The sequence below is a fragment of the Narcine bancroftii genome, chromosome 4 (assembly GCF_036971445.1).
Source record: "Narcine bancroftii isolate sNarBan1 chromosome 4, sNarBan1.hap1, whole genome shotgun sequence".
Classification (NCBI taxonomy): domain Eukaryota; kingdom Metazoa; phylum Chordata; class Chondrichthyes; order Torpediniformes; family Narcinidae; genus Narcine; species Narcine bancroftii.
Genome location: NC_091472.1, coordinates 285,624,501 through 285,637,418, shown reverse-complemented (window position 1 = coordinate 285,637,418; position 12,918 = coordinate 285,624,501). Strand labels below are relative to the sequence as shown.

The following is a 12,918-nucleotide window of genomic DNA, read 5'->3' as shown; positions in this document are numbered from 1 at the left end:
CACCAAAATGGATGAAGGCATTCATGTCTTCATGGACATGATCACAAGTGTACTGCCCATATCAGATGTAAAAATGGAGCTCAAAGTCAGAGACAAACAAAGATGAAACACTGAGACAACTGAGAAAAAAACATCTTGGATGGATGGCCCAACATGAAGCAGGACTGCTCATCTGATGTTTCAGAGTACTGGAACTGCAGGGCGGAACTATCAGTGGTTGAAAACATCATCTACAAAGGAAGTAAAATCCTTATCCCAAAGAATCTGAGAAGAGATGCTAAAAAGGATCCATGGAGGACATCTCTGAATTGAAAAGTGTAAGAAAAGAGCATGAATGGTGATGTACTGCCAAGAATCATCAATGATATAACAAATGAAGTGTCAAACTATACAATATGCCGTAAATATCAAGCAAACAATCCTGCAGAACACCCAGCACCATACAGACCTTACCAGAAGGTAGGTGCTGACCTATTCAAATATCAAGGGAAGGACTATCTTGTAAGTCACAGACTATTACTCCCTGTATCCAGAGGTGTGTAAACTGAACACCGCCACTGCAGATGCTGTAATAACAAGTATGAAAGCCATATTCTCTAGACATGGCGTGGCAAGCAAGGTCTTCAGACATTGGACCCCAGTTTTGCAATTTAAAGTTCCAACATTTTGCCAAAGAGTGGGACTTTGTACACACCACGTCAAGTCCTCGTTTTCCAGTCTAGTGGAAAAAAAATCAGTACAGACAGTGAAAAGACTGATGAACAAGGCAAAAGACAGTGGAACAGACTTCGACCAGAGCATGCTAGTATACCCGCACAACACCACTCGAGTGTGGTATGTCACCAGCACAACTCCTAGGCTAAGGTCAAACCTACTCATTCAGGAGAACTTCCTAAAAGCAAAAGGGGGAGAAAGTGAGGAAGTTCAAAGAACAACAGAAAGAAAAGCAAAAGTATTACTTTGACAGAGTAACAAAAAACCTCCCAGAACTCCACACTGGTGACCAAACAAGGCTAAAAGACAAAACAAACTTATGGACTCAGAAGGGAACTATCCTTTGTGAAGTCCAACCAAAATCATACACCTTTCAAAGTTTCTGTTCTGCAAAGGAATCATCAAGACCTCCAAATGGTACCAGCTACGGTAGATGGAAAGACTGATACTGTTGAACAACCTGAATGCACATCTAAGAAGATATCGTCTGTGGCAACAACTCAGATTCAAGGACAATCAATCAGGAGATGGTCAATGGTCAAGATATGTGAATCCTCCCAAGAGACTCAATGAGCAAATTTAAAGACTCCTGTTATAGAATAAAGTAGTGCTTTCTTATTCGCTCTTCAAGTTTTAGTGTATGTAAATATGAACACAAAAAAACAAGATAAAAAATGTTAATGTTGATAATAATGAAAATGTAAGTTCTTGGAGTTAAAGTTAAAATTGCAGTTATACAAAAACATGTTAGTTAAAAGGAAGCTATTTTTGTTTTAAGGGAGATGTAATGATAAGAGATCATGTTTGCATGGCAACGAGCAATGCTTTACTGTTTGATTAGACTTGGTTGCCAGCAGTGGGTGGACACACAGTATGCAAAGCTGTAATGGAGACTTACAGCCTCATGGCATGCCTCATGGTGCTGTTTACAGCAACTTTAACCTTTTTCTTCATCCAAGAACTCTCACATACAAATATGAGATGAAACAATGTACACAGCCCAGGACATCACAGGTAAACCCTTTCACACATAGGGTGGCTATTTCCAAATTTCCAAAAAGGACATACAGGTTCGGTTTCAGAACAAGTCTAATATGGGGGCATTAGGGTAACCGTGGAGGAACATGTCATGATAATGAATATGTATGAGATGTGCTGGAAATCACGTGGTATGAGAGAGAGATAAGAGCACAAGCAGGAGAACAAAGGAAACTGGAAAATAAAGCCACTGAGAAGTTTACCTGATAAAACTTGTGTTCGATGTTTTATTAACTTCACATTTCGGGCCACAAATGTGACAGGACAGACATCTGAAAACTCTCTCAGTGAGGGGTGGGGGTGCCTTACCCGCCATGAACCTCTGTGCGCCGCCGCCTCACTTCCCCCTCCCTACGACGGAACACACAAACACACATGCTTATGCTAGTTACCAACTGCACATCCACCAGCCGGCCCTGGTTCTCCATTGCGTGTGCGCCGCTTCTGCATGCAAGAAGAAACATGGGCGCACACTGCTTACAGACCCCGGGACGCCACCTCCCTTGCCCTTTCTTCCCCTACACCCCCCCCCCCCCCCCAATGAAGGGCAAATTAATGTCTGGCTCGAGGTGGGGCCTGACCATCTGGCCTAAAGCCAGACATCTGGCCACCTTATTCCCACCATCCAGAACATCAACAGTGAGAGAGGCCGCAATCATCAAGGATCCACACCACCCAGCAGAGGCTCTGTTCTCGCTGCCACCACCGGGAAAACGGTGCCACAAGACTCGCACCACGAGGTTCCCCTCCACCATCAGACTCCTCCACAACAAACTCAATCAGGGACTCCTTGAAGGACTCTTCCCTGTACACCTTACTTTCTGCTGGTTTCATTTCTCCTCTCTGAATTGCAGCCGTTTATATTGGTTCAAATGTGCACAGTTCGTCCTGCCCCACCAAGTAGACATTCTGCCTGGCCCGCAGGAAAGAGGATTCTCATGACTGCATGTGATGTTTTGTATTGTAATGAACTCTTGACAACAAATGTGAAATTCCCTGTTCCACTTTGCCTCGCCTCTGACCCGGTTTCTCTCTAATTCTCCTCTCCGAATGGCAATGCTCGCCTTTTGCATCAAAGCAGGTTGCATGGATAAAGGGAGGGGCGGTGGTTTCGTGATTCACCCAGCCGCAAGCCCTTGAAAGTTTCGTGCTGACTTGCTGGAGAATATTCGGAGACAGGGTGGTCAAAGAATAAAGAGAAATACCGCTCAGGTCACGCTGCTTTCTAAACTGGTTGTTGGGGCCGGCATCGAACCTCCTCGCCCCGTTTTAAATGCATCCCCAGCAAGGTGCACGTACCCAGGGAGGAAGCTCTTGGTTCTCATGGGAAATCACGAATTTCTCATCGTCCAACAACTGAAACGCCGCCTGGAGACGAGCACATTTCCAGCCCCTGTTCCTCTTCCACCAAAGCCACAGCAGAAGCCCGAGGACGATCCAGGTGAGGCTCAAGCCGAAGTAGCCGGTCAGGTAAATGGGGAAGAGGTAGATGAACGCCCGGGCAAAGTTGGTCAGCAGGTCCAGCAGCCCGGGAGCCGGACTGTCTCCCAGGCCGTCACCCAGCAGTTCTGAAGACACCGAAGGGCTGCGCTCCGGGGGCGAGATGCTGCCCCTCGCTCGGGACCTCCTCATGGTGGGGGCGGGGGGTTGCTTTTTGTTACCCACGCAGCAATTCCCTCGCCGCTTCTTCTTGGGATCAAACTTTTCCGACCCAAGAGCGGTTCCACATTTCCAGCCAGCCCTCCGCGTTCAGGACCTTCTCCCCTCGCTTCGCCTCCCCCAGGCGGACACTCGCAGCTCCAGGAACATTGCAGCTTTGGAATCGCTCCGTCTCCTTCCCCTCCACCCTTTTATCGCGGAGCAAAGAGCGTGTCTCCGCCTCCACTGCACGAAGGAGGAGAGGCCTGTCCTCCGAGGACCGTGTGGGTGTGGACCCCCCCCCCCCCCCAAACTCCCTGGAATGGAAAGCCAGTAGGATAAAAGCGCTTCGGCGGACAGCGAATCAGGACAGAATCAGTTCCTTCCAGTGACCCCCTGAGACAAGCAAGTCAGGTCCTCCCATTCCTCCGAATCCACAAGTTGATTCACGGAAGTTTGGCAGGTGCGGGGGAAATCACAGCATTTGTCTCAATCCCCATTCACGGTACGTGCAGAGGGTCCGCGTTTAATCTGGTTTTCTATTTATTGCTCAAACTATTAACATGTGGAAAGTGAAAGCGTAGTTTGTTGGCAACATCTCGTCTTCAAATGCCATTTAAGGAGGGGGTGGGGCGAAAGGGTTGCGCCAGCTCGTTTGTTTATTCCAAACTCGAGCAGGAATGCTTCAAGATCTCCGTTCCCCATTTACCGCAGTCTTCAGAGCGACATTATTGCAGTGTTATCATAATACGCCATTACCAGCAATCCTCCAATTGATTCCCAGACATAGACCTTCTCGTCGACGTGTTGCATCCCAAATGTAAACTGGCCCAGACCAAGTTCACCCTCAACCTGGACCAAAATGAAGATGGCACATGCTCATTCTGCTAATGCCTGCAGGATCAACTCTGGAGTATTTGTTTTATAGTTTCCAAAGATAGGTGATAGAGATTTAATACACAGACGTAATACTGTGGCTGAATGAAGCAATTGTTTTAGTCATGCCCTGTAGACCAGTTGAATTGGCTGCTGGTGACGTGCATTCTCTTTCAGCTTCGGTGTGCGTACATTTACAGCATCATGCAAAATATTAACTTCTCTTGAGTTTTGTTCTGTTTGATTCATGGACCAGTGTCTAAATGCTCCAGGATTACCAATAGGTTAAATACCTCAGATCAAAGTGGTTTTCAAACTTCTTTCTTTCCACCTAAGTAATCCCTATGCCATAGGTGCTCTGTGATTAATAAGACTGTACGTGGGGTGGGGTGGGGAGAAAGGTTGAGGACCACTGCTCTAGATCCAACTGAAATATTTTGCTTGAGAAAAATTATTATTGGCCCATTTCTTTGGAGTTATAAACTATGCACATAATGAGTCTGTACTGACAATGACCACAACAGCAGTGCAAGTATAAGATAGCTTTAATAAACGAATATGTACACAAGACGAACCTGGAAGGCAAGACTGTAGCTGTGGACGGCTTTATATACAAGGTCACTGGGAGGACCCCTGGTGACCTCGTGGTGTAATTACATATCACCACAGAGTCAATTAGGGAAAATTAAAACATTAGTTTTCAAACTTTTTCTTTCCACTCGCATAACACTTTAAGCAATCCCTGGATTACTTAAAGTGGTATGTGAGTGGAAAGAAAAAGTTTAAAAACCACTGGTTTAGAACATAGAACAGTACTCGCCCTTCAGCCCTCAATGTTGTGGTTACCCATATATTCCTTTTAAAAAGGACTAAACCCTCCCTACCCCATAACTCTCAATTTTCTTCCATCCATGTGTTAGTCTAAGAGTCTGCTAAATGTCCCTAATGTTTCAGCCTCCATTACCATCCCTGGCAAGACATTCCATGCATCCACAACTCTTTGCATAAAAATACTTTCCACTGATGTCTCTCCTGAACTTTCCACTCTTCACCTCTGGTGTTTGCTATTCCTGGCCTGGGAAACAGGCGCTGGCTGTCCATTCATGCCTCTTAATCTTGTAGACCTCTATTAAGTCTCCTCTCATCCTTCTACGCACCAAAGAGAAAAGTCCCAGCTTTGCGAACCTTGCCTCCAGTCCAGGTAAAATCCTGGTAAGTCTCCTCTGCACCCTCTCCATAGCTTCCACATCCTTCCAATAATGAGGTGACCAGAACTGAACACAATAATCTAAGTGTGGTTTCACTCAGAGATTTGTAGAGTTGCCACGTGACCTCTCTATTCTTGAACTTAATCCCCAATTAATGCCCAGCATCCCATCGGCCTTCTTAACTATCCTATCAACCTATGTGGCAAACTTTAAACTTCAAGGTCCCTCTGTTCATCCACAATCTTAAGTAACCAACCATTAGCCCTGTACTCAGCCTTCTGGTTTGTCCTTCCAAAATGTATCACCTCACACTTAGCCAGATTGAACACTATCTGCCATTTCGCTGCCCAACTCTGCATCTCGTCTAATATCCTCTTGTCAGCTCCATCCACAACTCCTCCAACCTTCATGTCATCTGCAATCTTACTGACCAATCCTTTTGCCTCTTACCAGGTCATTTATAAAAATCACAAAGAGCAGGGGGTGCCAGAAAATATCCTTGCGGTTATCCACTAGTCACTGACCTCCAGGAAGAATACGTTCCTTCCACTACGACTCTCTATTTTCTACCTGCAAGACAATTTTTTTATCTACACAGCTCAGATTTCATGGAGCCCATGCCGTACGATTTTTTGAATGAAACCCATGCTGACTATCCTTGTATTTCTCCAAATGCTGATAGATCCTAAACTTTAAGAATCCGCTCCAATAATTTGCACACCACTGACATAAGACTCAACAGTCCATAATTTCCAGGATTCCTCCTATTATCTTTTTTTAAACAAGGGGGCTACATTTGCCATTCTCCAATCCTCCAGTGCCTCCCCTGTGGCCAAAGAGGATTCAAAGATCATAGCTACTGCCCCAGCTATTTCTTCCCTCACTTCCCACAGCAACATGGGGTATATAGCATCCAGCCCCAGGGACTTATTAATCTCGATGTTTTTAAGAAGATGCACTTTCTTTACATTATCCAGCACACAAGCTCTCACTCTGATCAAGGTCCTTTTCTCTTGTGAATACTGAAGCAAAGTATTCATTTAGGACTTCCCCAACCTTGTCCACTTGCAGGCACATGTTGCCTCCCTTATCCTTGAGATCGTCCTTTTTAACTTCTTTCCTAACTCCTTATATTTTCTCCAGGTCCTCATCACTTACTCCTATCTATGTCATTGGTCCTCATGTGGACCACTCCATTTGGCTGCTCCCCACCCCCACTCCCTCCACAATGCTGAGAACTTAATCAGAGACATCCCTTTTTTTTAGAAAAGTTTATTTAAAATTTTGCAAAATACAAATGAAATACAAGAAAACAAAATTAAACTACCCCCGATTACCACCCCCCCCCATCCCACCCCTAACTACCCTCCCCCCGGAGCTTAAAATACATACAAAAAATATTTATATTAAATATAAAATCATAGTTGGTTGAATTACAATATACCAATTCCCCACACAAAACAAGAAATTAAAAAAAAATACCGAACATCTAAATTCATACATTCCAAATACGAAGTCCACATTTTCTCAAAAAAAAGGGTAATTATTTCGTAAATTATATGTAACTTTCTCGATCAGAGACATCCCTGACCCTAGCACCTGGGAGGCAACATACCATCCTGGAGCCTCAATCTCATTCAACTCCCAAGTTGAATCCTTGCTCCGCCATTTCCAGCAACGGTCCTGAGATGACAATAAGAAATGACAAATATTTAATAGGAATATTATGAATTGGAGCAGAACTTGTTTCTTGACCATAAAATAATATGGACTATCAGAGCTTAGAAATGGGGGTGATTAATTATTCAGGTGTCAGGTAAAAGTAATGGAATGGTGATTGAATCAGCTTTAGGAAAATGCTATTTCTCATATTATCAGGAATGGTTCATTTTCAAAAGGGGAATAAAGCATTCATGGTGTATCTTAAGCAAATTGTCATGTTCAGAGATCAAGAACAAAATGTGCTATATGCAATCTAGAAAACAATGTACCCTTAGAAATAAATTAGCATGTATACTCTTCCTGAGGGTAACATTTACAGACTCAAATTCTTATCTTCCTGGGTTATATATTTATCCACTAGATACACTTCATCTTAACAAAGGAACCTTTTATTTTCTGATTTCAGTTCAGTTTCTGCATTTTATATGATTGAATGTGGCTTCATTGAAAGTAATTTCATTAAAATTTTGGGATATCAGTGATTGGTTTTTGAGATTCTCAACTTTTATCTCCATTTGATAATGTCATGGGAACAATTTATCACGATGAAGATTGGGGACTTCAGGAGGAAGTCAGGGGACTCAGTCCTCATCGAGGGCTCAGTAGTGGCGAGGGTCAAGAACTTCAAATTCCTGGGTGTCAACATCTCCAAGGATCTGTCCTGGAGCCTCCCATATTGATAAAATTATGAAGAAGGCCTTCCAGCAGTTTGTGAGCTGTTTGAGGAGATTCAGTATGTCACTGACGACTCTTGAAAACATCTACAGGTGTACCAGGGAGAACATTCTGGCTTATTACATCACTACCTGGTATGGAGGCACCAACTCTCAGGACAAGGAAAAACTCCAGAGGGATGGGTAACTCGGCCTGTCATGGGAACAATTTATCACGATGAGATTTAAATTATTTTTCATTTACTAGTATTCTTGATAAACTTCTTTATTAAAATAGTAAATATAGTAACTGCAAATAGATAAGACCTTGAATTTGAATAGCCTCTTGGAAATAGGAATTGTTTTATTGCATGGAAGTAAAGTAATAATTCTGCTAAAAGCAAAACAATGACTAGGTTTAGAATTTGATCTGAATTCAAGAACCAGTGGCAGTTAAAGCTTGAGCAAAGAGACTTGTTAAATCAACAGGGAGCATTGTGTTGGGAATATCAACTCATTATTTTACTTTAACTTTTGGCTGCTATGATATTAATTCATTTTATTCCAAACCCCATAAAAACAAACAAAAAAAATTCAAGAATTGAGTTGATTTAAATAAATGTAAAAAAAAATTCCTGCTGGAACTGTACAACCCGAGCAATTTTCTACTGATGTGTGGTGGAAAGTGTGCTGACCGGCTGCATCATGGGGGACACCAATATCCCTGAGGGTAAATCCCTGCAAAAGGTAGGGGACACAGCCTGGGACATTACAGGCAAAACCCTCCCCACTGTCGAGACACCTAGAGGGGACGCTGCCATCAGAGAGCAAGGATACACATCATCCAATACACACTCTCTCAGGAAAGAGGTATATTGTAGGTGCCACAAGACTCACACCACTAGGTCGAGGAACAGCTGCTACCTCACCACCATCAGACTCCTCAACAACAAATTCAATCAGGGACTCATTTAAGAACTCTTATTTTTGGACTTTATTGATTTTTATCTTTCTCTCTGTATTACACAGTTTGTATCTTTTTTTATTTGTTTACATGTGTATGTTGAGTACAGCTTTTCTGGACCACCAATAAGTGGTCATTCTGTCTCTCCCGCAGGATAAAGAATCTCAAGATTGTATGTGATGTCATGTATGTATTCTGACAATAAATCTGAACTTACAGTATTTGGATGTATTCAGGGAACTTGGGTCTGAAATTTTCACTCTGCTTCCCCTTTCACAGATGTTGCTTGACTAGCTGAGTGATTCCAACATCTTCTCTATTTATTACTCAAGATGTCCAACAGCCTGAAATCCTTCAGAATCAAACTGTGAACAACCAGTTACTGGAAACCCAGCAATCGTCATGAGAACATTCTCCTCATGATTGACCAAAGCCTATAGAGTGAGGGAGTGGAAACCTTTCCAATTCATAAAATAATTCAGGTTCTTAGGAAGAGCCCTTACGGGTATCGAGACCTGTTGTCCAGATTCCAACTGGAAACATCAATGTCTGATGCAAGGAATGCACTGTCAAAGACAAAGAAACTGCAGAGAGTTGAAAGCACAGCTCAGGCCATCTGAAAAGGCAACCCATCCCTTCCCTCTCCATTGCCTCAGAATAAGAATCAGAATTTATTGTCCTGAACAAGCCACAAAATTTGGTGTTTTGTGGCAACATCATAAGGCAAGCATTCATATTATGAACCATCTTACAACAATAATATAAAAACAAATAGTGCACAAAAAGTAAGGCAATGTCTTGTTCATTGATAATTCAGGAATCTGATGGCAGCGGGAAAGAAGCTGACCTTGTGCCGCTGAGTACTCGTCTTTAGGCTCCTGTACCTTTTTTTTCCTGATGGTAGCAGAGTGAAGTGGGTGGTGGGGGTCTTTGAGGATAGAGGCTGCTGTTTTAAGACACCATCTCATGTAGATCTCCTCGATGGAATGGAATCTGGTGCCTGTGATGTTGCAGGCCGAGTTACCCATCCTTCTGGAGTTTTTCTTTGTCCTGAGAGTTGGTGTCTCCATACCAGGTAGTGATGTAATCAGCTAGAATGTTCTCCCTGGTACACCTGTAGATGTTTTCAAGAGTCGTCAGTGACATACTGAACCTCCTCAAACAGCTCACAAACTGCTGGAAGGCCTTCTTCATAATTTTATCAATATGGGAGGCTCCAGGACAGATCCTTGGAGATGTTGACACCCAGGAATTTGAAGTTCTTGACCCTCGCTACTACTGAGCCCTCGATGAGGACTGAGTCCCCTGACTTCCTCCTGAAGTCCACAATTATCTCCTTGGTTTTGCAAGGTTGTTGTTGTTGTGACACCATTCAAAGAGCTGCTCTATCTCCCTCCTGTACGCTTCCTCATTGCCGTTTGCAATTCTGCCAACAACTATGGTGTCATTGGCAAACCTGTAGTTGGCATTGAAATTGTGCCTGGCCACACAGACATGGGTGTGTAATGAGTAGAGCAGTGGGCTAAGCACACAGCCTTGGGATGTGCCTGTGTTGATAATCAGTGAGGAGGAGATGTTGTTTCCAATTCGAACTGCCTGTGGTCTTCCATTAAGGAAATCAAGGATCCAGTTGCAGAGTGGGGTACAGAGGTCTAAAGTTTGTAGTTTCTTGACCATCACTGAGAGAATAATGGTATTGAAGGCCCAACTGTAGTTAATAAAGAGCAGCCGTATGTATGAATTGTTGTTTTCGAGGTGATCCAGAGCTGAGTGGCAAGCCAGCGATATTGCATCTGCTGTGGAGCGATTATGACAATAGATGAATTGCTGTGGATCCAGATCTTTGCTTAGGTGCATGTTAATTCTGGCCTCTGAAAGCATTTCATCACAGAAGTTAGTGCTACTGGGTGATAGTCGTTGAGGCAGCTCACACTGCTCTTCCTGGGATGATTGATGCCCTTTTGAAGCAGGTGGAGACCTCTGACTGCACCAATGAGAGGCTGAAAACGTCCATAAACACTCCAACTAGTTAGTTGGCGCAGATTTTCAGTATCCTGCCAGGTACGCCGTCAGTGCCTGATTCCATGTGAAGGTTCACCCTCTTGAATGATGTTCTAACATTGTCCTCAGAGACAGATATCACATGGTCCTCAGCCTTTGTAGGGATTCTAGTAGACACTGTTTGGTTCTTCTCAAAGTGGGCATAGGTGTTCAGCTCATCAGGTAATGAAGCATCACAGCCATCTATGATGTTCACCCTTGGTTTGTAGGCTGTAATGGCCTGCATTTCCTTCCATAGCTGGTGTGTATCTGCCTCTTGCTTCCTCCGGAATTCCCACTTTGTCTCGGAGGTGGCCATCTGGAGGTTGTACCTGGTATTTTTGTAGAGATCTTGATCCCCAGCCTTAAATGCCCTTGTTCTTGACCTCATCAGTTTGCGGATTCTCTGATTCATCCAAGGCTTCTGGTTGGGGAACACCTGGTATGTGCGCATGAACACACACTCGTCCATGCACGTCTTGATGAAGTTGGTGACAACTGTTGCATATTCCTTCAAGTCTTTGGGTGAGATCTTGAATATGTTCCAGTCCACCGATTCAAGGCAATCCTGCAGATGCTCCTCTGCGTCCCGCGACCATACTTTTGCCGTCTTCACCACTGGTGCTATGGTCCTCAGTCTCAGCTTGTACATGGGGAGAAGGAGTACAGCCAGGAGATCAGACTAACCAAAGTGTGTCTGCCTTCATCTTTCCCTCTCACCATCTCAAGAAAGATACTAAAATATTAAGATTCGTCCAACATTGGTCACAGAAGATCAATGTGTCTGAGAACACAAACCTTTAAATTCAAGAACAGTTTCTTTCCTACTGTTATCAGACATTTAAATGGATCTCACACTGGCAAAAGATTATGCCCTTGCACTGTCTTTGCAACTGTATATTTTACTATTTCTTGCACTTTTTTCATTTTTCTTAATACCCTGCAATATTTGACACCTATTAGACAATTCCCTACACAGTTGCCTTGTTTACTGATTTATTTGCTTGTTTGTTATTATTGCAGTACCTGCTGTTTGAGTTAGATTGCTTGGTTGGCAAGTAAACCGAAGCTTATTTGGTATTCATGACAACAAAACAAAAAATTAATTAATAGGGAGGCCTGCAATGTGGGCAATTCCCAGTGGCTAAGATGCTACCCACTTCCATCCAAAATCAAATCTGATTAAATAATTTATTTAGAGATAGAGAACCTGGCTGTTGTATTAATAAAGTTATTAGATTCGATGGGTTCATGGAGAGACGAGTCTGGACACAAGGGTTTGTAATCACACGTAGCTTTTATTATCACACATCAATTTATAGGAGTGTGTGGGAAACGTTACGGGAATAAAACACCCGTTCAATTTATAAAGAGCATGGGAACTGTTACGGGAATAAAATGTGTACAATTTATAATGGAGCGTGGGAAAATGCTATACAGTACACAATTTATAATTCACACAGGTGGTGCCAACATTTTCACCCTATAGCAGGAGTAATACTCACCCTTCCTGGACCCCTGATCATCGGGAGGTTGCCCTGGTACAAACAGTACCCACAGGGGTATACACACATTCTCAGACCTCTGATCATTGTGAGGTGTGGCTCTACTGTGAGTATCGATCTATACCAGTTAAACCTATACTGATACTACAGCTCAGCTTCAGTGCAGTGCACACCTACCCATGACCCTTCAATGCGACGACCACATTAGCGACCATGACATGGAACGGGGTCTGGGGCTATCACCACCAGAGAGAGAGAGAGAGAGAGAGAGCAATGTGCTCTGTCCTGTGTGACTTGAATTAGCCAACGGGAAGGTATGCACTAATTAATGGCCGGAGCCCAACCTTGACTGACAAGTGATGTAATTTATGGCCAGAGCTCAATCTTGATTGACAGGTGATGTGACTTCTGAATATATTCCAGACAGGGAGGGGACACGAAACCATCTGCAATACACACATTCCAGACAGGTGGGGAGGCCATGTTTCCTTGATTCCAGCCCTTGGAAGCCACATCACTCTGGAATTACTATTATGACAATCAATGACTTAATGTATATG

The 12,918-nt window shown here is 43.5% G+C and overlaps 1 protein-coding gene across 1 annotated transcript in view; it reads right to left on the bottom strand.

Moving 5' to 3' along the window:
- Positions 1-3,642, bottom strand: part of LOC138762050 (extended synaptotagmin-3-like) — a 125,590-nt gene extending 121,948 nt beyond the window's left edge. The window contains exon 1 of the mRNA XM_069935259.1: positions 3,052-3,642. Within this exon, the coding sequence (XP_069791360.1) occupies positions 3,052-3,384 (333 nt within the window). The 5' untranslated portion in view covers positions 3,385-3,642. The remainder of the gene's footprint in view (positions 1-3,051) is intronic.
- Positions 3,643-12,918: the final 9,276 nt, after the last annotated feature.